Source organism: Bos indicus, chromosome 19 (assembly GCF_029378745.1).
Source record: "Bos indicus isolate NIAB-ARS_2022 breed Sahiwal x Tharparkar chromosome 19, NIAB-ARS_B.indTharparkar_mat_pri_1.0, whole genome shotgun sequence".
Lineage (NCBI taxonomy): Eukaryota > Metazoa > Chordata > Mammalia > Artiodactyla > Bovidae > Bos > Bos indicus.
In genome coordinates this window covers 13,723,528-13,746,647 of record NC_091778.1, presented here as the reverse complement: position 1 = coordinate 13,746,647, position 23,120 = coordinate 13,723,528, and the positions used below count along the sequence as shown (strand labels likewise).

General features: G+C 38.5%; 1 protein-coding gene across 1 annotated transcript in view; it reads right to left on the bottom strand.

Moving 5' to 3' along the window:
* APPBP2 (amyloid beta precursor protein binding protein 2) overlaps positions 1–22,194 on the bottom strand; it is a 60,478-nt gene extending 38,284 nt beyond the window's left edge. The window contains exons 1-3 of the mRNA XM_070772602.1: positions 21,753–22,194; positions 2,890–2,978; positions 529–680 (exon numbers count right to left, since the gene is read on the bottom strand). Of these exons, the coding sequence (XP_070628703.1) occupies positions 529–680; positions 2,890–2,978; positions 21,753–21,890 (379 nt within the window). The 5' untranslated portion in view covers positions 21,891–22,194. The remainder of the gene's footprint in view (positions 1–528; positions 681–2,889; positions 2,979–21,752) is intronic.
* Positions 22,195–23,120: the final 926 nt, after the last annotated feature.

Sequence of the window (23,120 nt, the reverse complement as noted above, 5' to 3'; positions counted from 1 at the left end):
ATAAAAATCTTTTTAGAATCCTTTTCCATTTATGTTTTCAATATTCTTGAATATGCCCATGAGGAATGCAGATTTACCCTCATTTTAGAGATGGGAAAACTCAGGTCCCAAAAGAACTTTGCCCCATGTCACAGCTATGAAAGAGGTTGGTAGCAGTTTGACACAGTGGGAAGGTAAGTGGTTGGAATCACAAACCCACAGGGCTCTAAACTTAGCTCCATTACTATGTGACTTGAGCAAGTTACTCAACTTTTCTGAGTCTATTTCCTCATTTGTAAAATGCTATTAATACCATCACATCACTGGAATTTCATGAGGATTTTTTTTGAAACATAGTATTTAAATGCATAGTATACCCCATAGCACAAAGTTAATGTTCAATGTATCACACCTAGTTCTTCTGATGTTTTTCTCATAACCTCCTTATGTTGACTTTGGGAATGTACTGGGAGAATCCTTTAATGCCAGCAGGTTTAATTCTGAGTCATGTCACAGGACAAAACACTCGTCTATTTCACCATTACCTACCTAAGACAAAGCCGACCTGAATGGCTTTCTCCTTTACTGCAGCATCTGATTCTGCTATGTAAGAGCACCGTCTACTGAATGAGTAGGCTAAGACTGAAGCAACTTTCACACCATGATCCATCAAAGCCTGGAAACAATGATGAAGCAAATGTCTGAAAGAGAAGGAAAAGGTCATTATTGTTATTACAAAGGTAACATATTTTGTCCTTTTTGAAAACACGTGCCTTTTTGAAGTAATAATACCATTATTTTCAAAGATGGGATAAGATAAAACACAGCTTTTTGCCTATGATGCCATAATAATTCTCAGTTAGCCTAATATTTTTTACTCAGTGGATCCAGTGATTCTGTATGTGTACACTGATGACTGGGAAGGATAAAATGAACTTCTAACATCAATTTTAAAAACCAAATTATCTTGTAGTTCAACAATGACCCAATTTAAAAATGGGCACTAGATTTTAATAGAGATTTCCAATGGCCAATAACCACAAGAAAAGATACTCAGTATCATTAGTCATTAGGGAAATGCAAATCAACTCACAAATGAGATACCACTTCACACCATCTAAGATGGCTATAATACTACTTAAAAAAAAGTGATGGCAAGGATATGGAAAAATTTGAACCTTCATACATGGGTGTGTGTATGAGTGCTAAGTCATACTAGTTGTATCCGACTCTTGTGACCCTATGGGCTGTAGCCCACCAGGCTCCTCTGTCCATGGGGATTCTCCAGGCAAGAATACTGGAGTGGGTTGCCATGCCCTCCTCCAGGGGATCTTCCCCACCCAGGGATCAAACTTGGTCCTCTTGCATTGGCAGGTGGGTTCTTTACCACTAGCGCCACCGGGGAAGCCCTCATACATGGTAGCAGGGACATAAAATGGTGCAGCCGCCATGGAAAACAATTTAGGGCTTACTCAACCTAGTTACATATGCACACAAGACAATGCTACGTCCACACAAAGGCTTGTCCGTGAGCGCTCACAGCAGCATTATCCGTAACAGCCAAAAAGTAGAACCAACCCACATGTTTACCAACAGATGACTAAATAATCAAAACACAGTACATCCACATGACGGAAAATTATTCATAAAAAGGAATGAAGTACTGAAACAACCACGAATGAATCTTAAAAACATTGTAAGTAAAATTCAGTCACAGAAGAGCATATATTATATGATTCCATTTATATGAAATGTCTAGAATACACACATCCAGAGACAGAAAGCAGATTACGGGTCGGCCAGGGACTAGGGGTAAGGGGAAACAGAGAGTGACTGTTAATGGGTACCACGTTTCTTTTTGGGATGATGAAAATGTTCCAGAATTAGACAGTGGTGATAGTTGCAAAAACTTGTGAAAATACTAAAATCCACTGAACTGTACAATTCAAAATGGTGAGTTTATGGTATGTGACTCATCTCAATAAAAAAAACTGTTTTAAACAAAACTGTAAATAACCAAGTCACTGCTCTGGATAAAGGGGAGGAAAAGTCAAACTACATGCTTTTAGTTTCACAAATACATTAAACACTTACCAAGGGATTTGGACTTGGTGAAAGATAATCTGAGAGATGAAAGAGAGGTAGTCCACTAAATCTTTACAATGGCCATCTTTAGAACTGCACAGAGAAATTCAATTCCAGAAAACTAACCTTTTCTTAAGGGATTTTTTAGGAAAGTTTTCCTATAGCCTTCTTGTCCCAAAATGAAGTTCTCATCTGTTATTTTTCTATAGACTAATTTTAATTAATCAACTAACCAAGAAATTTCTCTTAGGCTAAGTACACAGGCCTCATTCCCAAGGCATCCCTAAACAGTGAAATCATGTGATTTACTTGTTGATTACTGTATTATCCCTTTCTAAAATACAAACTCCATGAGGAAGAGACCTTGAAGAACTTCCTCACTGCTGTAACCAACATCTAAAACAGTATCTGACACATACAGGGATTCTAACAAGTATTTACTTAATTTTTTGAACAAATGAAACAACTTGCCAATGGTCATACTACAGATTATAGAGTATTTTGTCAAACTATATTCTTATTTTCCTAGAAATGTAGGTTAGGAAAAAGAAATGCCACTTAAATTTAGGGAAGAATAAAAGCAAGAACAATCAAAGGCCATGTCACCTACACCTACATATGACTCCTACTACATAACAGCTAGAACATGGAAGATGAATTCATTTTTTGTTTTTTGAACACAGAAAGCAAGGGTGGTATTGATGGTTTCAAAACAAAATGAATGTAGTTAAGGCTACTGAATTGTAAACTTAAAAAATGATCACAATGGTAAAATTCAGAATATGTATAGTATAGTTTACCACAATTGTTACAAAATGAATTTACCTTTTATCCAAAGCTCTCAATACTTTACCAAAAACTTCCAATTCACAAAATTCACTGCCCAATTGACACAAGCGTCCCTGTTGGTATAGCTGAAATTAAAAACAAACAAAAAATAGATCACTGAATAAAATTTAATGCCAATTTCTACTTTAATAATACTTATGAATATAATTTCATGGACTTAATATTTCATGAATTATGAATACTGCTCAAAGTTACAATTACACAGTAATATCAGAAAAGATGCTTATGCTAAGAGAAATGTAATGCCAAACTAACAAATCTGTGTAATTCACATAATAGCTAGATATTAATATTTATAAAAGAGTATCTGGTAAATACTAAGTAACAAAAAGTCCTATATATTGTAATTATCTATTAAACATTAAAACAGTTATAGCCAAGAAACAACTTTTTTCCTTAAAACTGGATAAAGTAAAATTATCAAAATAATAGCAAAGATAATGTTCAGAAGCCAGAACTAGGCACTATGCCCCATTAAAGGCTCTTCAGAACACAAGAATCTCAGATCAGTACTGGGCATGAAACTTCACAAGCAGACTAACAGTACATCATGTCTAAAGCAATCCAGTCTGGCACAATTTCTAATCATGTCACTCATTTATTCCTTTTGCCTGACTTTCTAAAACTTCCATTTAAAACAGTATTTAAATAAATGTATTAAATGTTTATCCCAAATAATATATACACACAGTTAAAAAAAATACTATTGTCCCTCTTTCCCATGCCTCAACTTCACCATATGTTACTCAATTTGTATTTGCTATACAGCGCCTTATGGAAGGCAGAGATTTTGCTCCATCAATTCACTTTTTACATCATAAGCACTTAACACTTAACTCATTTGACAAAAACATGGGTTTCAGAAAGAGGACATACTCCTGAATTCATTTGCCAAATAGACTAGTTAACTTGGCGCAGGGAAAACATACTACAAACTCAGCCAGCAAACTCGGGGATAAATCACTAGTCATGATGGTGGTGGAGAGTGTGTGTGTGTTGGTGGGGGGATGTATGAGGGGGTGTGTGTGTTAGTCGCTCAGTCGTGTCTGACTCTTTGCAACTCCATAGATTGGGGCCCGCCCGGCTCCCCCATCCATGGGAATTTCCAGGCAAGAATACTAGAGTGGGTTGCCATTCCCTTCTCCAGGGGATCTTTCCAACCCAGGGATCAAACCCTGGCCTCCTGCCTTGCAGGCAGACTCTTACTGTCTGAGCCACTAGGGAAGACTGCCTATTAGGTAGATACAGGACTACCATGCAACAATGACCACTTTGCAGGGACTTCCCTGGTGTTCCAGTGGTTGGAATCCTCCTTCCAATGCTGGGGATGAGGTTCGAACCCTGGTCAGGGAACCAAGATCCTACATGCCACAGGGCGACTAAGCCCGCACCACAACTACTGAGCCTGCATGCTCCAGAGCCCATGCTTCCCAGGAGAAGGCCACGTAAAACCACCAAGACTCATCACAGCACACACGTCCCTCCCCCACTGCCCCGAAGACGTCTGTGAACCATCCGTGATGACTGCTGGGGGGGAGAGAGGGTAAGAACTACCTCCCACATGCTCAGGAAGGGGAGGCAGAAATGTTACCTTCACACAGTGGTTGGGTACTCATATTAACCATAAACCTTCATAAGAAAAACTTGCTATTTTTGGACATGATTATGTTTTCTGTGGTAAAAATAAATAATAAAAGAGCTTCTGGGAATGCATATGATAAAATTCACTACCATCACATACATCTTCACGATTAACCAACAAAGGAAAAACTCAGGAAAAATAAAGCTGAGAATCTATAATCAAACCTCTATTTTGGGACTTACCAGTATGATAAATTTCTGATTTGGGACAGAAAAATGCAGTTAACAAAATACATACATATACATACTTCAAAAAGAGTTTAGGACAAAAAAACCTTAGTCTCTTATCAAAATAACCCATTAGTAAACTTAATGCTTAGAATTTCTTTTGTAAAATATAAGAAATGAAAGTTATACCACTTTTTTGCCTTTCACTAGTCAAATAAAACAATTAAACTGTATGTTCTATAAACTATATGTTCTATAACTCATAATATCCCTTTAATTCTGAAAATTTCCTAACAAAAGGTGTTTGAAGGAAAGCCATAAGCTTAGTTACTATTTTAAATATATTAAAAGTATGCCTATTGATAAACACAAGCTTTTTTTTTTTTTTTTTTTTAATCTCTCAGCAGTTCACTTTTTCTAGCTACAAATGGGTCCACATTTAAATTGGGGGTAAAGAATAGTGATTTAACTGTTTCAAATCATCCAATCATCTTTTCATGCACAGCAGCCATACTTCAGTTAAAAAAAAACCAAAACACCTTATCAGGCTTCTCCCCCCAAATGCAAATTTATACATTATATGAACAGGACTTTTGAATACCAATCCAAAATAAACAGCATTTACTGTGCCAGGTACTGTTCTAAGCACTTTTCCTAAGCAACTCATTCTGTCCTTCCATAGATAAGGAAACTGAGGCATATAAAGTTAAATAACTTGCTCAAAATCATACAATTAAGAAGAAGCAGGGTGACAATCTGGCTCCAGGCAGTCTGTCTTTACATCCATGTTCTTCATAACTTACACTATAATACTTTTCAAAGGTATTATATCAGGAAGTAAGAAAGAGTATAAAACAAGCAATTTAAAACATTTTTATAGAAATAATAGAAGACAAATCCCTTCATAGATTCATGTATCTTATAGAGTAGAGCTAAGAAGAAAACTGAGGCTCTAGGTTCTTTGATAATGATTCTTACATCAGATTTTTAAAAATTTGACTTATTTTAGTTCATTACTACATAATGTATTTTAGTATTAAATTCTCTACCCACTGAGTAAGGAGGTTATAGACTAGCAACTACTTTTAGCTATTGATACCTTAAAGAAAATAAGAAAGAACAAATTTATTTTTTAGAAGTATGTAAACTATCTCCCAACAGATATGAAAACAGACAATAAAAATACAACTAAAACAATATTGTACAAGTATGAAGATAGACCAATCAATGGAACAAAATGCAGAGTTCAAAAGCAGATCTTAGTATACATAAAAACTTATGTATACTACTTACTTACTTAACATTTGATAAAGGGAGCATTTTAAAATCATTAAAAGAAAAAAATAGTTAATAAAGAATGCATAAAAATGCAGAAACAAAGTAAGGTACCTCCTGATAGAACAAAAATAAATCCCAGTCTTATCAAAGTTCTAAATATTAATATTAAACAATTAAGTAACATCCATGTTAAAAGTTACCTTGTAACACTGCCCTTCTAAAAGCATTATATACTACAGGTAAAATCATAAAGGAAGAAGAGATATGTGATTTCATAAACACCGAAAATGTCCATGAGTATAAAATACTGTAAACAAAAATTAAAAATATAACAAAAGTAAAATATTAGGAACACACTTATGTAGGATTTAATATCTTGAATACATAAAGAGGTGAAACTCCTGGTGATGTTTCAGAAGCAAGGGCTTTCAGACACTAAACATTTTTTCTATAAAAACTGAGGGCAGCTATTGCAAGGGTAATGCAAGACAGCCTCAAACCCAGAGAACTCTTTGGAAGATAAAGATGGAGATGAAAGCCTTCCTTAGCCTAAGACATTCTGAACTGACATACCTGCTTTCTCAGCCAATCCAAAATTACCAGGCTGAGTGAACAGTTTAGCGTTAATATCAAATAAGCAAACAAAATAATCTAGGCTAATTCCCAACAACAAAAACCTCAGAAAAGTTTAGAAAAAGACATAAAAGAAACAGCCCAAAACTGTGGTCTAAGAATAACTATGAAGTCACAAACACACTCACCCACACATACTCTACGAAACTCATGCATCTCACTCATGTTTGGAACAGTTACCCCTCTCTTTCAGTCACTGAAGAACTGCTGATATTGCGCTTATGGTAGAAGCACCAAGCAGAAGGAAAAAAGAGAGAAGGCAGGATGCAACAGTCCAATAATCCCTGAGCATCTATGGTACAGGATTTGTATTTCACATCTTTTACCGGATTACTGCAAATGTTTCATAAAACTAGTCTTTCCATCAAACCAGTCAATCCTAAAGGAAATCAGTCCTGAATATTCATTGGAAGGGCTGATGCTGAAGCTCCAATACTTTGGCCACCTGATGCGAAGACCTGACTCACTGGAAAAGACCCTGATGCTGGGAAAGACTGAAGGCAGGAGAAGGGGACGACAGAGGATGAGACGGTTGGATGGCATCACCAACTCAATGGACATGAGTTTGAGCAAGCTCCGGGATTAGTGGACTGGAGCCCACGGGGTTGCAAAGAGTCAGACATGACTGAGCGACTGAACTGAACTGAGTCTTTCCATTACTGTTCTTGTTCTCCTCTAATCAATGTCCACATAGCAGGCAGAATGAACTTCTGAAAAAGTGAATCATTTCATGCCATTACTGTTTAAAAGCATGCACCTTCAATGCATACGTAATCCAAAATTGTTAATGTGGTCTACGAGTCTTTAAAAGTCATCTAAGTCCTACTAGCTTTCAAACCTCATCTTTCACCATTCTTTCTCCCTGATCCCCTACACATTTCTGCCATACTAACTTTCTTTTATTCCACCTCCTGACTTTTTGTACACAAACCTGCTGCCTGCACACGGAAAACTGATGCCATTGATTCTTGATTTGGTTAATTTGTAACCATCCTATTGGTCTCAGCTAACACCTCACTTTTTCCAAGACCTTCCCTTGACTCCCCAAACTAAGTTCTGTTCCCTGTTATATTTGCTCATAACACGTATTTTTCTTCCACAGGTGCACCAAGGCAGGCATACACACATTCACTTAAGTGATAATTTGTTAAACATGTCATTCCATTACATTCTACACTCTGACCACTTTCACCACTATATTCTCAATACCCAACACAATGCCTAGGAACAGACACATATTCAGTATTATCTGAATGCAAAATCCAAACTGGTAGCAATCTGCTCTGGGTAGAACTCAGAATCTTAGAGGAAAAAAAACAAACAAAAAATTAAAAACATACTCTCTATCTCTGGAGCTTATCATTTAGAGTATAAAGTATTCAATACTGCTATTCTATAATTTTTTATTGAAATTGCCCAAATTCATCTGATGAACCTGACATTAAGGGAAAAACCCTGATTTGACAGTTATTTACTGTCTCCTCAATCAGACTGTAAGCATCTTAAAGAGACATCTGCTAGGCTCCCGTCCTGTCCTCTACTGTACTGACACACCGTGCCCATACAATAAACTCTGAGAACAAATCTGAATGCAAACTTAATAAACTACAGTGCAGAACATAAGGTGCTAGTATCTGAATGTAAAAATCAAGAACAAATTGTAATAGCTCCTTAAATTTATAGACAAAAATAGGTGTTCCCTAATTTGACATCTGATCTTTTACCAAGTACCTGGTGCATTCATTGTATTAAACTCTCAGCTTACTGAACCTGTTTAACCTTTGTAATTTTCATATCAAAATCAAGATTATTATAGCTAGGAACATTCTACTTACTTTTTAAAATTAACTTCATAAATATCACGAACATTTGTGTAAGGCCGATTGTCCTAGGTTTGGAGAATATAGTGGTGACTATGGTCACCACTGGAATACAAAGACAGTGAGAAGTGTTTTGTGATTTCAGGGACTTCCCTGGTGGTCCAATGATTAAGACTCTACACTTCCACTGCAGGGGGTGCGGGAAGCGTGGGCTCGATCCCTAGCTGGGGAGCTAAGATCCCACGTGTCTTAGTTCCCACATCCCACGCGTCATGTAGTGTGGCCAAAATTAAAAAAAAAAGAACTGTGATTTCAAAAAATTCAGAGGCTGTCAGGTAGGAAAATAAATGATGTTCAGATTATACAACCCAGACAGGCAGTGTTTTAGGAACACAAATAAAATACCCAGACCAATGAAGAAAGCACTTTGGCAGAGGTTTGAAAAGGAATGGGAGTCAAACTTCTGGCAATATGGCAGATAGCACTGACAAACAGAAACTTTGCAGCCTCTTTCCAAACAGAGCAATGCTGGATAAAATATTACAAAACAACTTGGGGATAAGTAGCCGAGTTTGAAATTAAGAGCAGAAACTTCACAGCTGCCCCAAATTAAGGAGACATGAACTCAAGAACAGCTGAAAAGAAAAACAGACTAGTTTTATAGCTCCAAGTGGTTGTGGACCAGAGTGCAATGACCAGATAGATAGGAAGGATTAAGGGCAGCAGATCCTTTTAAGCAAAGGAATCTGGCACTGAACTGACTCACTAAACCCAGGAATAAAAGTCTAGAACATCTCCCACAGCCTTGGCAAAGTCTGCTGTGAAAAACTAAAACCAGCCTAGGACATTTGTAAGTATGCAGTCCAAATTCATACTACCTAGATAATCTACAGCCCCCCAATCCTGAATTTGGCTTTAAAAACTGGTCTGAAACCAGTGAAACCTATGAAGTATTCACAAGCAAAAAGGCTGAAACACCTACAAGGGATGATGAAAATGTTTTAGAGGTCTATCACTGGAATCTCACAACCAAAGGAAACTCTGTAGAGTCTATAGGAAAACGGATCCTGTTTCCTCAAGAAATAAGTTGCAAAGATAAGAAAACAGATGGATAGGGAATCTACAGACCAACAGAGCCTTAAGAGATCTATCAGCCAACACCCAAGGCACAGATCTTACCTGGATTCTGATCCAAACAAACTGTAAAACTATATACATATTTGACACTTAAAAACCAAAAATTTGAATGACTGGCAATTTAATAAAGAATTACTATTAATTTTTCTTTGGTGTTATAATAGTATGATGACAACTAAGATATTTACAGATGAAATTAAATGATGTGCTTCCAAATACTATATGAAAGGGGATTGGAGAAAATAGATTCAGCAGTAAAACTGGCCAAGAATTGGTAACTGTTGAAGCTCAGCGATGGACACATGGAGATCCATTATTCTATTCCAGCTACTTTTGTGTTTAATTTTTCCATAATAAAACGTTTTCTAAAAATAATGCATCCATTACCGCTAAACAAGTAACATCCTTTACCTCTAAGATAAATAAAAGTAGCAATATTTTGTTTTGTTTAACACATATAAGATACATTTATTCTTGTTCTCTAATCTCAAAGTTCATTTGAAATTTAGCTCTAAATAAATTCACTTTGGAATATAAATTTCCTTATTCTATTTTCACATTACACTGTATATTACATGTAATGTCCTTTACCTGTTGCTTGAGTGCACTGTGATCTCAGATTATACATTCATGGATTAAAGCAAGTACTATAGAAGTATCTTAATATAATGCACATTTAATTAAAAAAGAAATGCTTTCTTCTGGAGGTAAACCAACATTTAAATTTCTTACTTCTTATGGGATTTCCCTGGTGGTCCAGGGGTTAAGAATCCACCTTACAATACAGATGAGGTGGGTTCGATTCCCAGTCAGGGAACTAAGATCCCACGTGCCTCAGAGCAACTAAGTCCATGAGCTACAGCCATTGAGTCCGTGAAGCTCAACGAAAGAGTCCACAGGATACAAAGAAAATCCCACGTGCTGCCACTAAGACCTGATGCAGCCAAGTAAACAAATTTATTATTGCTTTTTATAACATTTTCTCAGCTGCTCCACACTCATTGGTTCCATTATACTTAAAAAAATATATATACAACTGACCAACATATGATTATTTGCATCTTGCAGGGCAAAGTGCTCTGTTTACTGATAAGTGAGCTAAATAGACATATTCACATTATTTAAAGTACAAGGAATAGTTAACTCTCAAATGGGAACGTAACCCTTTCCTAACTTTAAATATACTGTCCACATATATGATACTAGATTCACCATCCACTAAAAGAGAAATTAAAAGAGTTTTTCCCCCAATCATTCTAAGAATGAACTTACGTCTAGAACCCATATTCTCTAATTCTCTCATTTGGTGGGTCAATGGAACATTTTCAAGATAACATGATTGTGTTAATGGTGGAAGATGCTATCATGATACAAATGGAAAGTCAAAACAAAAGTCTGAAACTGAAAGTGAAGGTCGCTCAGTCGTGTCCAACTCTTTGGGACCCCATGGAATATACAGACCATGGAATCTCCAGGCCAGAATACTGGAGTAGCCTTTCCCTTCTCCAGTGGATCTTCCCAACCCATGGATTGAACCCAGGTCTCCTGCATTGCAGGCGGATTCTTTACCAGCTGAGCCACAAGAGAAGTCCAAGAATCCTGGAGTAGGTAGCCTATCCCTTCTCCAGTGGATCTCTCCAACCCAGGAATCCAACCAGGGTCTCCTGCACTGCAGGCAGATTCTCTACCAACTGAGCAATGAGGGAAGCCCCAAAAGTCTAGTTAGATGAAAAATCTAGCCAACAATGATAACCAGTCATATATAACCAAATAGGTATCAGGGATCTCTGTATGTAGGTAAGAAGTTTCTTGACTTCTCTTCTTAAAGCATCACTACCAACCTTGGTGAAAATCAGGAGTGTATCCATGAGGCAGTAGAAAGAAGACAGTATGGTTTTAAGAGGGGCTTCCCTGGTAGTTCAGATGGTAAGGAATCTGCCTGCAATGTGGGAGACCCAGGTTCAATCCCTGGGTCGGGAAGATCCACAAATGGCAACCCACTTCAGTATTCTTGCCTGGAGAATCCCATGGACAGAGCAGCCTGGCAGGCTACAGTCCATGGCTATAAGAAAACATTCTGTCTCTATATGAGATGTCATGCCCTGCACTTGAAACACTGTAAATTAACTACACTGCAATTTTTTAAAAATTAGGGGAAAAAACCCTAAAAACAAAAAACCTCATTCTGTATTCTAGATAGCCAACTTTAAAACATTTGTTTTGGGGACTTCTGTGGTGATTCAGTGGTTAAGACTCCTTCCTTTCACTGCAGGGCAAGGGTTTAATCCCTGATCAGGGAACTAAGGGAACTGAGATCCCATATGCCATGTAGCCAAAAAATAGAAACAAATATTGTTTCCTTTGATTCCAATTCTTGAGTGCTAACATGTTGTATAAAAACAAAGGAATATGCTCTTTTGGAGGAAATTTTTCCTTTCTTAGAATGTGGTTGTAGTCATCCTATTTCAGTTATTAAAAGTTTTGTTTTTTTTTTTTAAACAAGATGCAGCTTAAATTTCCCTTTGCATCAAGGTGTGTAAAAAACATTGATGCAGTGCATCACAAAATGAACGTTTGTATTTAATGAGGAAATGCTTTACACTGTACTTTTTGGTGTTTTTTGGAAAAGTTACCTTTAGATCTGAAGCTGTTCATTTTTTTTTTTTTCCCACCTCAGATCAGTCGTTTCCATGCAGAACCTACCAAACCATACACGGTGAACAGAACAGAACCAAACAGAAACAGGCTCAGACATACTACAAAGGAACACACGGGGGGGGGGGGGGGGGGGGGGGTTGGCCAGAGGAGGGAGGGGCGGGGGAGGGGGAACTGTGCAGGGGGAGGGGGGCGGGGGGCGGGGGTGAGGAGAGAATGAGTGAGTGTCCCTGGCGAGGGAGACATGAAGCTGTTCATTTTTAACAAATAAAATATTACAGGTCTCTCATGATTTATTCTTAGCTAAAAAAAAAAAATATTGTTTCCTTTGATTCCAGCAGAGATGCTTTTTTTTTTTTTTAAATTAGAAAACATAGAAAGGAACTTATAAAAGAGAAAACCAGGGCTTCCCTGGTGGCTCGGTGGTAAAGAACCTGCATGCCAATACAAGAGATGCAAGATACTCTGGTTCGATCTCTGGGTCGGAAAGATCCCTCAGAGGAAGGCATGGCAACCCATTCCAGTATTCTTGCCTGGAGAATTCCATGGACAGAGGAGCCTGACAGACTCCAGTTCATAGGTCACACAGAGTCAGGCACAACTGAAGCAACTTTGCTCATACGCAGACATAAGCATCCTAGAGCCAGTGCTCTGCAACAAGAGAAGCCACCACAGTAAGAAGCTCTTTGACCTCTTTGATGGCAACTGAGGAGGAACCCCCACTCCCTGCAACTAGAGAAGTCCTACAATCAGCAATGAAGACTCAGTACAGACAAAAATAAATCTTTAAAAAAGTATCAATAGTATCAACTATTCTTTGACTATACCCAAGATAGTTTAATAATGTGGGAGTTTTGTCTGCTGTGGAGGCACGTGGACAAAGGGGAAAATATAATTTAACTTCTTTTATGGTTTTAGTCTATCAACTTCTCTTTGGTTATTTGTACTTTCTTAGTCAGAAAGATCCTCTGTAAGAGGAAATGGCAACCCACTCCAGCATTCTTGCCTGGAGAATCCAATGGACAGAGGACCCTGGTGGGCTACAGTCCACGGGGTTGTACAGAATCAGACACAACTGAAGCAACTCAGCATGCATGCATATAAGCTATGCTACATCTAAAGCGAATGATGCTACAACTTAAAAGACTATCTTCCCCCTTTCCATTGTATCCATGGTTATTTTTACTTTCTCATTCCTAGTTTTGAGAATGTGAGCTTTCTCTCACATTTCTTGATGTGGCTAACTAGTGAATTAATGTGGCCAATTAACTACTTAATTAGTTGACTTATTTTTCTTTTAAACCAATCACCTTGACCTACTTCTTATGTGAAAGTAAAAGTGTTTAGTCGTTCAGTCGAGTCCGACTCTTTGCGAACCCATGGACTACAGCCCACTAGGCTCCTCTGTCCATGGAATTCTCAAGGCAAGAATAGTGGAGTGGGTTGCCATTCCCCTCTCCAGGGGATCTTCCTGACCCAGGGCTTGAACCTGGGTCTCCCACATTGCAGGCAGATTCTTTACCACCTGAGCCATCAGGGAAACCCCTGAAAACAGAAGACCCAAGGATCAAACCCAGGTCTCCTGCATTGCAGGCAGATTCTTTGCTGTGCCATGTGACTTCTTGGTCACACTAATATTTTAGAGTATCGGCTTTTAGGCTATTCCCCTCTTAGTACAACTTCATGTGACAGGTTATTCTTAAAAATTCAATTTTACTTCTTTTATACAATAAAATAAATCATAAAAATTCTAGTATAAAAATATACAGAGAATATATGTACAAAGTTAAAAACAACTACAATTCTTTCCCTTGAATAAATATTACTGAAATTTTGTGTTCCTCTAGGTTTTTTTTCAACATGTACTCAAATGTACACATATATTCGCTCATTTAAAAACAACAAACATGATTGTTATTCATACTACTTTGTGACAAGCTTTTATTCTCCCCGTGTACTCTTTACACCAATATATCCAGCATTCTCATTCTTTCTAAATGATGTACAATATTCCATTCCTGATTGATGAGCAAACAGTTGTTTTCAATTTTTGCCACCATGAACAATACTGTACTTAACTTTCCTGAACAGAATTTCCTGTACAGTCAACAAGCATTCCTATAGGAAAATTTCATGGTATTGTAGATTAAAGGATAAGAGTTTTTTGAATCATTAAACCATGCTATCTGGCAAGTGAAGAGGAATGGTAATTTTTAAACCTTTTTACTGTATGACATATACACAGATGAGTGCACAACTTATATTTAAAATGTAAAGCTCTAAGAAGTACAAACTATTACGTATAAAATAAGCTACAGGAACATATTGTACAACACAGGGAACACAGCCAATATTTTACAATAATATAAATGGAGTATAACCTTTGAAAATTGTGAATCACTATATTGTATATCTGTAACATATATAATATTGTACATCAATTATACTTCAATAAAAAATACATAATTTTAAAAAGAAAAATAAAAGAATGCAAAGTTCAATAAATTTTCACAAAGTGAACATGCCCAGATACCAACATGCAGATGACATTAACGAAACCGAGCACCATCAGAATCCCAGATATCTCCCTTCGCGCCCTGCACTGTCACTACCCGCCAAGGGCAACCTCTCCAAACTTAAAACACTTTTCATTTTTTAAGCCTGTTTTTGAACCTTATGTAAATGGAACCACACATTATAGATCCACATTTTCCAAGCTGCACCAAAATGCCCTGGGGCACTGCAAGATATTTTAAACTTGAAAGGTACAATATTCAACATTTATATAAAACCATGCCAAATACTAGACTGCTATATTTCTTTCAATGACATCTTATCTTTGTGAAGCAGCATTTTTGGTGGTTGTCATGATAAAAGGAACGTGCAAAACTCATGTAACAGAAAATAAGAATGGTAGTTTCCAATTCAATTTCAAGATCTGAGAAGTTGTACAGTGTCTGACACATACACACATTTCAGTAGTAAGTAATCATGCTTATTTAAGAATGGAGTAAAATACTCTTTCAATTTCTGTTTATTCATTTTTTTTAATGGTTCTTGTGTTTTTAGGACTTAAGTATTATTCAGTTTTTTATATCTAACTACTTAATTAACAGAGCTGTCAGGTATTTCTTTTGACCTAAAGGTGCTGTGAAGGGAGAAAGTTTGGGAGCCTTGCTGATTTCTTTCACTTAATGTCACCTGTGAGATATATCCATATGGTTTCACAACTGCAATTCATTCATTTTACTGTAAAATATTCCTCTACATGACTATTTCACAATTTATAATTCTCCTACTGATGGCTATTGGGATAGTTTCCATTTTTTTGGTTATTATGAATAGTGTTGCTATGAACCTTACTGTTATAATCGTGAGGAGGAATTACTGGGGTATACGGTGTGTGTATACACGCACACGCACACTTTATAGTAGACAATGTGAGTTTTCCAAAATGGTATATCAATTAACACTTCCACTAACAGTTTATGAGAGTTCTGATTGCTCCATATCCTTACCAACACTTCTTTTTCATTTAGTCATTCTGAAGAGAGTATAGTAGAACAGCAATTTCCCTGAAGACAAAATGAGGTTGAGCATCTTTCCAAAATGTTTCACTGGACCTTTGAATGTCCTCTTTTTGGATGTCTATTGAAATTATTTTCTCATTTAAAAGAATTAGCTATTTCTTGTTTATTTCTAGTCTTTTAGATGCAAGATGAATCTTTTATGAGATAATATGTGCTGCAAATATTTCCTCCCACTCTGTGGCTTCGCTTTTCACTCTTTTAATGGTATCTTTTAATAAACAGATGTTCTTAATCTTAAAATAGGCCAATATACCAAATTACCTTTTACATTTAGCTCATTTTTTGTATCCTATTTAATATATTTTTGCTGACACAGTGAAAACTTTTTCCTAAAACACTGTTTTCCACATTTAGATCAGCAATCCACCAAAAATGGTAATTGTGTATAAGATCATGATCTTTCTCCCTCTACATGGATATCCAACGAACCAACACTATTTATTTGATCTTCCTTTCCCCATTGTACCACTATGTCACCTTTGTCATAAACCAGGTGACAGTACATGTGTCAGTCTGTTACTGGACTGAACTCTTCCACTGGGCTATTTGTCTATTTATATGGCAATCCCATATTATCCTATCTGTTACAGCTCCATATTTGATGGTGTAAGTTCTCCAGATTTCTTCTTCATGATTGACTTGGCTTGACATTGCACTTTAATTTGCATTTCATTTGTTGTTTATTAGCCATTCATATTTTCGTGTTCTGTGAGCTAGCTCTTCAGGTCTTCTGGAAATCAGCTGGTTGTACTTTATATACTGGTGAACATCCGATCTTTCTGTATTAGGAAATTCATACCTGACAAATGTCATTTGCATCAATTCAGTTCAGTTCAGTTCCTCAATGTCTGACTCTTTGCGACCCCATGGACTGCAACACGCCAGGCCTCCCTGTCCATGACCAACTACTGGAGCTTGCTCAAACTCATGTCCTTTGAGTCGGTGATGCCATCCAACCATCTCATCCTCTGTCGTCCCCTTCTCCTCCCGCCTTCAATCTTTCCCGGCATCAGGGTCTTTTCAAATGAGTCAGCTCTCCGCATCAGGTGGCCGAAGTATTGCAGTTTCAGCTTCAACATCAGTCCTTCCAATAAACATTCAGGACTGATCTCCTTTAAGATGAACTGGTTGGATCTTCTTGCAGTCCAAGGGACTCTCAAGAGTCTTCTCCAACACCACAGTTCAAAAGCATCAATTCTTCGGCGCTCAGCCTTCTTTATAGTCCAACTCTTACATCTAAACACAACTACTTGAAAACCCATAGCTTTGACTCTAGGACTTTTGTTGGCAAAGTAATGTCTCTGCTTTTTAATATGCTGTCTCTATGCTCATTTGCATAGTCTTTTAAAAAAATGTGCTTTCAATTTCCCCCCTAATTTTTAATGTATTCAACAAAATCCATTTCTTTTTTTCATCCTGGGTTTTGGTTTCATGCTTAGAGAAGCCTTCGCTAAGCCAGGACAGTATTACAGCGTTGGCAAGATGAATAACAAAGGACTTCACATTCTACATTACTCATTTTTGTAACATTTGACACTTTTTAAATTTGTAAATTACTTTAAAAATAATTTCTTTAAAGAAGAATTTCAGTCATTCCCACTGTAAGATACTGACCCAGTAATTTATTTTGGTGCTTTTAAGATATCATTTGCCATATTTAAATCTTTAATTTGCTTGGAATTCATTTTGGTGTAAAGTGTTAAGTAGAGGTCCAACACTCCTCCCAGATAACCAGCTTCCTCCCAACTGTTTAAATACAGCATTGCCCTGTAACTTTAGTACATAAACAAATTCTTATATATGCTTTAGCTTCCATGTAGACTGTCTACTATGTCCTAGAAATCAATTTCCTTCTTTGCTCTTCTTTTTCCAATACTGTATTGTTTTAAAATAAATATGGTCTTCTATCAAGACAGAAATTTGTATCACCTTTGTACAGCTTTACATTAATAAACAGCAACCAAATAAAATGAAAAAAAAATAAAATAAATAAAATAAATATGGTCTTCTAATATACTTGACTATCCTGAATGTTGTACATTTAACATTTTCCTTGGCTCATTTATTCTCAGGTAATTAATTCCTCCATGTAAGCATCATATTTAATAAGTTTCCTATACCTAGTAAAATCCTGAGATTCTGATTCAACTTGCAATAAATTCAAAGCTTAAACTGACATGAGCTGACAAATTTATAACACATTACCTTTCCATCCATATACAGGGTGTGGCTGCCGATTTATGTTCTTTTATGCCCCACTCCCACTAAAGTTTTTGCTATTTTTTTATTTATCTTTGGCCACACCATAGGGCTTGGAGATTCCCCAACCAGGGATCAAACCTTGGTCCTTGACTGTGAAAGTGCAGAATCCCAACTAATGGATCACCAGAGAATTTCCTGTTCTCAATTTGTTAATCCTAAGAGCTTTCTAATGTGAAAAAACATTAACTCTTTGGTTGTCAAATATGTTGCAAGAAATTTTTTTGCAATTTGTTACCAGCCAATTTAAAAAGATTATGAGAATATTAGTTGAGAGTGAAGATAACTAAGAATAGAAATAAACACAAAAAATGAAGAAAAAATACAATTCTAATACTAAATCAGGAATTCATTCATATGTTTTTTAGCAGAAGACTTAAAATAATAATTTTTAACCCCCAAATTACTAAGTTAAAGACTGAAAACAAAAAATAAAACACATTACTGAGACACTTCACCTGGTCAAAAGTTAACTCTATGGCAAATTCTGTCACTGGAACAGGATACAAAACAGACCATTCAGCAGTTACAATAAAAAGATCACAAACTGCATCTTTGAGGAACCCAGACCTTCACTCTATTTGCTTTTACTTGGTATATAATTTCACAATTCTTTCTATTCGCTTTATCTACTTCTGTTCCCAAATCATTGAGTGCCCTTAGCAAAACATCGATCTGAGTCAGAGACATTATTCAGTACTGTTTTATTGAACCATCTATATCTTCTGTCAATTTTTTAAAAAACATATACACCTTAGCAGCCATTCCAACTTCTGTTTAGCCTTTCTACATAAAAGCCGCCACTCCTGTCCCTTACTGCCAGCAAGCGATCTTATCCTAATTCCTTACAACCATTCTTCGCAATCTTACTTATGTTATACTTCATGTCTTTACCTCTTTCCATCTGATCTTAGAGGAAGAAGTAGTCTTCCCCAACTCCAATGTAAGACTGGTACCTTAATTTATGGATGGTGAAAGAAGGGGCAAAGCTCATTCAATTAGTGTCTCTATTCAGGGTCTCTGCTCCATAACTTATTTCCTGCCTCACTTGTATATTCAACCTCTCACTCTGTTTTGGTGTCTGTCATTCAGACGAGAAGTATATTTTAACATCTTCCATCCTTAAACTTTAACAACTTTCACATTTTACCCTTCTACAGATCATCCCTCTCTCTCCCTTCCCTTCTTAGGAGCAGTCAGCACACCTGCTTCTTCATCTCCTGTTTATTCCATAACCCCATTTTCTAAAGCTGCACCTGAAGCTACCGACAAAAACTAACCGAGTGACAGTGAACTACAGTGAATCAGGATGGGGGAATTTTTGATGCACAAACACTATAATTTTGTCTGTGACTATGCCTATTGATGGAAGTTGGGGCAACTGGTGGGGTCTGATTATGGGTTCTCCTTGGAAACTATAAACTGGAGAAAACTGGAAACACTCAACAGTAAGCAAGAAAGCAAGGTAAAGAGAATACTGGGTATGCTGCTGCTGCTAAGTCGCTTCAGTCGTGTCCGACTCTGTGCGACCCCATAGACGGCAGCCCACCAGGCTCCCCCATCCCTGGGATTCTCCAGGCAAAAACACTGGAGTGGGATGCCATTTCCTCCTCCAATGCATGAAAGTGAAAAGTGAAAGTGAAGTTGCTCAGCTGTGTCTGACTCCTAGCAACCCCATGGACTGCAGCCCACCAGGCTCCTCCATCCATGGGATTTTCCAGGCAAGAGTACTGGAGTGGGGTGCCACTGCTTTCTCCATACTGGATATGCGACCCTGACTAAATTACTTCACTTTCTCACTTATAAAACAAGTTAATACCCTAATTTAGTTTAATTGTGAGGCTTAAAATAACTGTGTAAGAGCACTTACAGTTTCAGGCATATGTTAAATACCTTCCTTTCCACATTCCCAACAGGCAGACAACTATTAAGGAATAATAAGTGTACCCAAAAGACGCCATATTAAAACTCTGTGGGCTATATGAAACACAAAATGTGGCCAAAAGCACCATCTGTTCATTCACTATTAATAATGCTCAAATGAAAAGCTTCAATTAGAAATGAAAGTTACTAGAAAGATATCCAAGTACTTTGAAGAAATTCAACCAATGAATGTACTTTGATTAAATTTCCAATGATTTTCTCTAAAAAGTGTAAAAGGTTACAACATAGGATTTAATAAAATGGATACAGTTAGCATACACACAAAGTTGCAGTTTCCCAGGCTGGGAAAGAACTCTTAACTCATCCTTCCTGCGAGGAATACATTTTAAATACACAAAACTTCCTTAGACACACACAAAAGCAAATCAATGTATCAAAGGGATCTGGAATAAAGGGAGACTTTTCCTTAACCACCCCTCCCCCCCCAAATAATAATATAAATGACCAAAATGAATATTCTCCAAATATCTAGGGGGTAAAAATTGTTAAACTGGTGTAAAGCAGCTGGATTTAGTAGATAGAATGTAGCAAGTCAGCAGCTTTCTGAAAAAATATTCTGGGGTGGAGAAAGCGGGCAATCTTCCCAGTGAAACAACTGCCATAAAACACCATATATATGTAAGAACATACACATCTGTTAAATCTTAGTTTACAATGTTCCAGCCAACTTACAAATCAAGAGGAAGTGTTTAGATCTAAAAAATAAATCATACTTTTACTTCTGGTCAAATTCTGCGTGGGTGGCTACTGGAGACGAGGAGATATCCACGCCGATTCAAGGCAAAGAGGACTGAATAATAAGGCCACTGTTCACATTCAAATGTGGGGGGAGAGGAAAAGGGAGGCTCCGAGTCCATAAAGTTCTCCTCCCTCTCTAAACACTGCAAGACTGTCCACGTCTAAAGACACTTACCCTTGAACCTCCTTGGAGACTGAACTTGGAGGCTTTTTGTTCAGATTTTTGAGGGGGAGCGATTTAGGAATGCTGCAAGATTACAACTTTCAACTACAGGAACATGATTTAAATTCTCAAGTGTTTTTTGTTTTTTTAAAAAGAAAGACTTTCTTCCTTTCAGGTAGTTTATCACCATTCTCGTATTAATAAAACCGCCTATTCAACCGCAAGGGTCAATATAAACAAAAACCACAGCTTCAAAGGATACGCGAATAAGGCACACCATTACTTCCAATAATTCCCCAACTTCCTCCCAATGACCGACGAGAAAGGTGACACGAAGCAAGAAAAGAAAAATACTTGCAAAGGAGGGAGGCGAGAGGAGAAGGCAGAAAGGAGGGGGAAAGAGCAAAACAAAAGTCCAGCTGATGCTGACACTTAATTGGGGAAGAGAGGGCAGAAAATATTCCCGAAGTCACAGGCTGGAAGCCAAGGGCTGAGTGGGACAAGGGCGCAATAGAGGAAGTCCAAGCAAAAGAGGCCTACCCCAAAGGGGCCCCGAGGTACGAGGGAACACCAAAAGCCGAGGGGGGAAAGTCTCACTGCGAAGAGGCATCCCATCCATCAAGGCACGAGAGTTTGAGACACAGAAGATAGCAGATGGAGCGTTTCTACACCGGACAGCCCGGCACCGCCCCAGAGGTCTCGGGGCGCCGATCCCACTACGAGGGGTGAGGGGTTAAACGCGGGGGTTCGCGGACGTGGAAGGGGGTGCGGCCCCAGGGGCTGCGGCGGGAAGAGCGGGTCCACGGCCCGTACCTTGTAGTACACGTCGAACTGGATGTTCTCCGGCAAGGAGCGGATGTCGCGGCGAGAGCGGATGTAGTTATCCACCACAGCGGAGATGGCGGTGTTATAGAGAGTCTCTGGGATCCACTCGAGCTCCACGGCCGCCATCTTCCTTCTCTCCGCCTCCTCCGCCTCCTCCGCCTCCTCCTCCCGAAGGCCCCCGCCTCCCTCCGTAGCGAACTCCTCAGCGGCCCCGGAGGATTCCGAGGGGCGGCGGCGGCGGCGGCCACGCGGGCACACGGCAGAAGGGCGCGGCCGCCCTGACTCCTCCCGGCTGAGCTGCGGGCGGCGGGCGCAGACCCTGCGGGGAGAGCTCGCCAGAGAAACGGGGCCAGCCGCGCCGAGGCCTCACATTCCGGGTCTGCGAGTACCCCGGGCTCCGTCCCAGCACCGAGCTCTGCAGGGGCGGGACTGCGCGCGCGCGGCGTCATGACGTCAGCGCACGCCGACACGCCGGAGGGCAGGAATGCGGCAGGCGACTCGGGAAGGAAAAATCCCGCCCACGGGGAACAGAGTTTTTCCATGGGGACCGGGGCTGGGTGGTTGAGGGGGGACTTTTTTTTCGCTGGGACGAGTCATGACAGGTTTTTACCAGCTGCTGCCGAGTCTCCAGCTTCATCTCTCCTTTCAGCCAGTCCTTCTTCGGGAGTTCTAGGACCTTTTCGAGGTGCAGGCAAAAGTTTGGATGATAATTATCAGTCCACTGAAGATCGCACGTTCAGAGAATTCACATTGCTCTGGAAACATTCCCTTCGGCTCCGGTTCCTAAATCGAGTTAGGAACCTTCGGCCTAGAACTAGGGATCAGGATGAAAGGGAGACTTGCGTTGTGTAACCATTTGCACTGTTTGAACTTTACTGTTTCTTTTTCCTGATGAAATTTACCGGAAAAAAAAAAAAAACACACAGAAAACAAAAAGAACCACTTTAGAAAAATCTGGTGGGGCGGTTAGCCTGATTATGGAATTACAAATAGTGGTGAGAGAAAAAGGCTAAGTGGTGGCCGTGATATGACTTACTGGTAAAACAGAAAGGAAGATTTCAACTTTCTCCCGTAGGTCTAGTCCCAGCCTCAGGGGAGAAATAATTGAGAGTTGTTGTTACAGCGCTCTTCCATCCTCAGCCTGAACATCTGCTAACTTATGTAACTTAATTTCCCGTGTCTTAGATTTCAAGAACTTCATGCAACATCTTTCTGCTCTAGTTTAAGGAAATTGTCGTAATTAGTGACACTGTCGGTCTCATAGTCATGCTATAGCAATGTAAAACCTGAAAACAACGATGATAATAATGTGCTGACACTTAAGAGCTAAAAGAATTGGAAGTGGCTCTTCCAGTT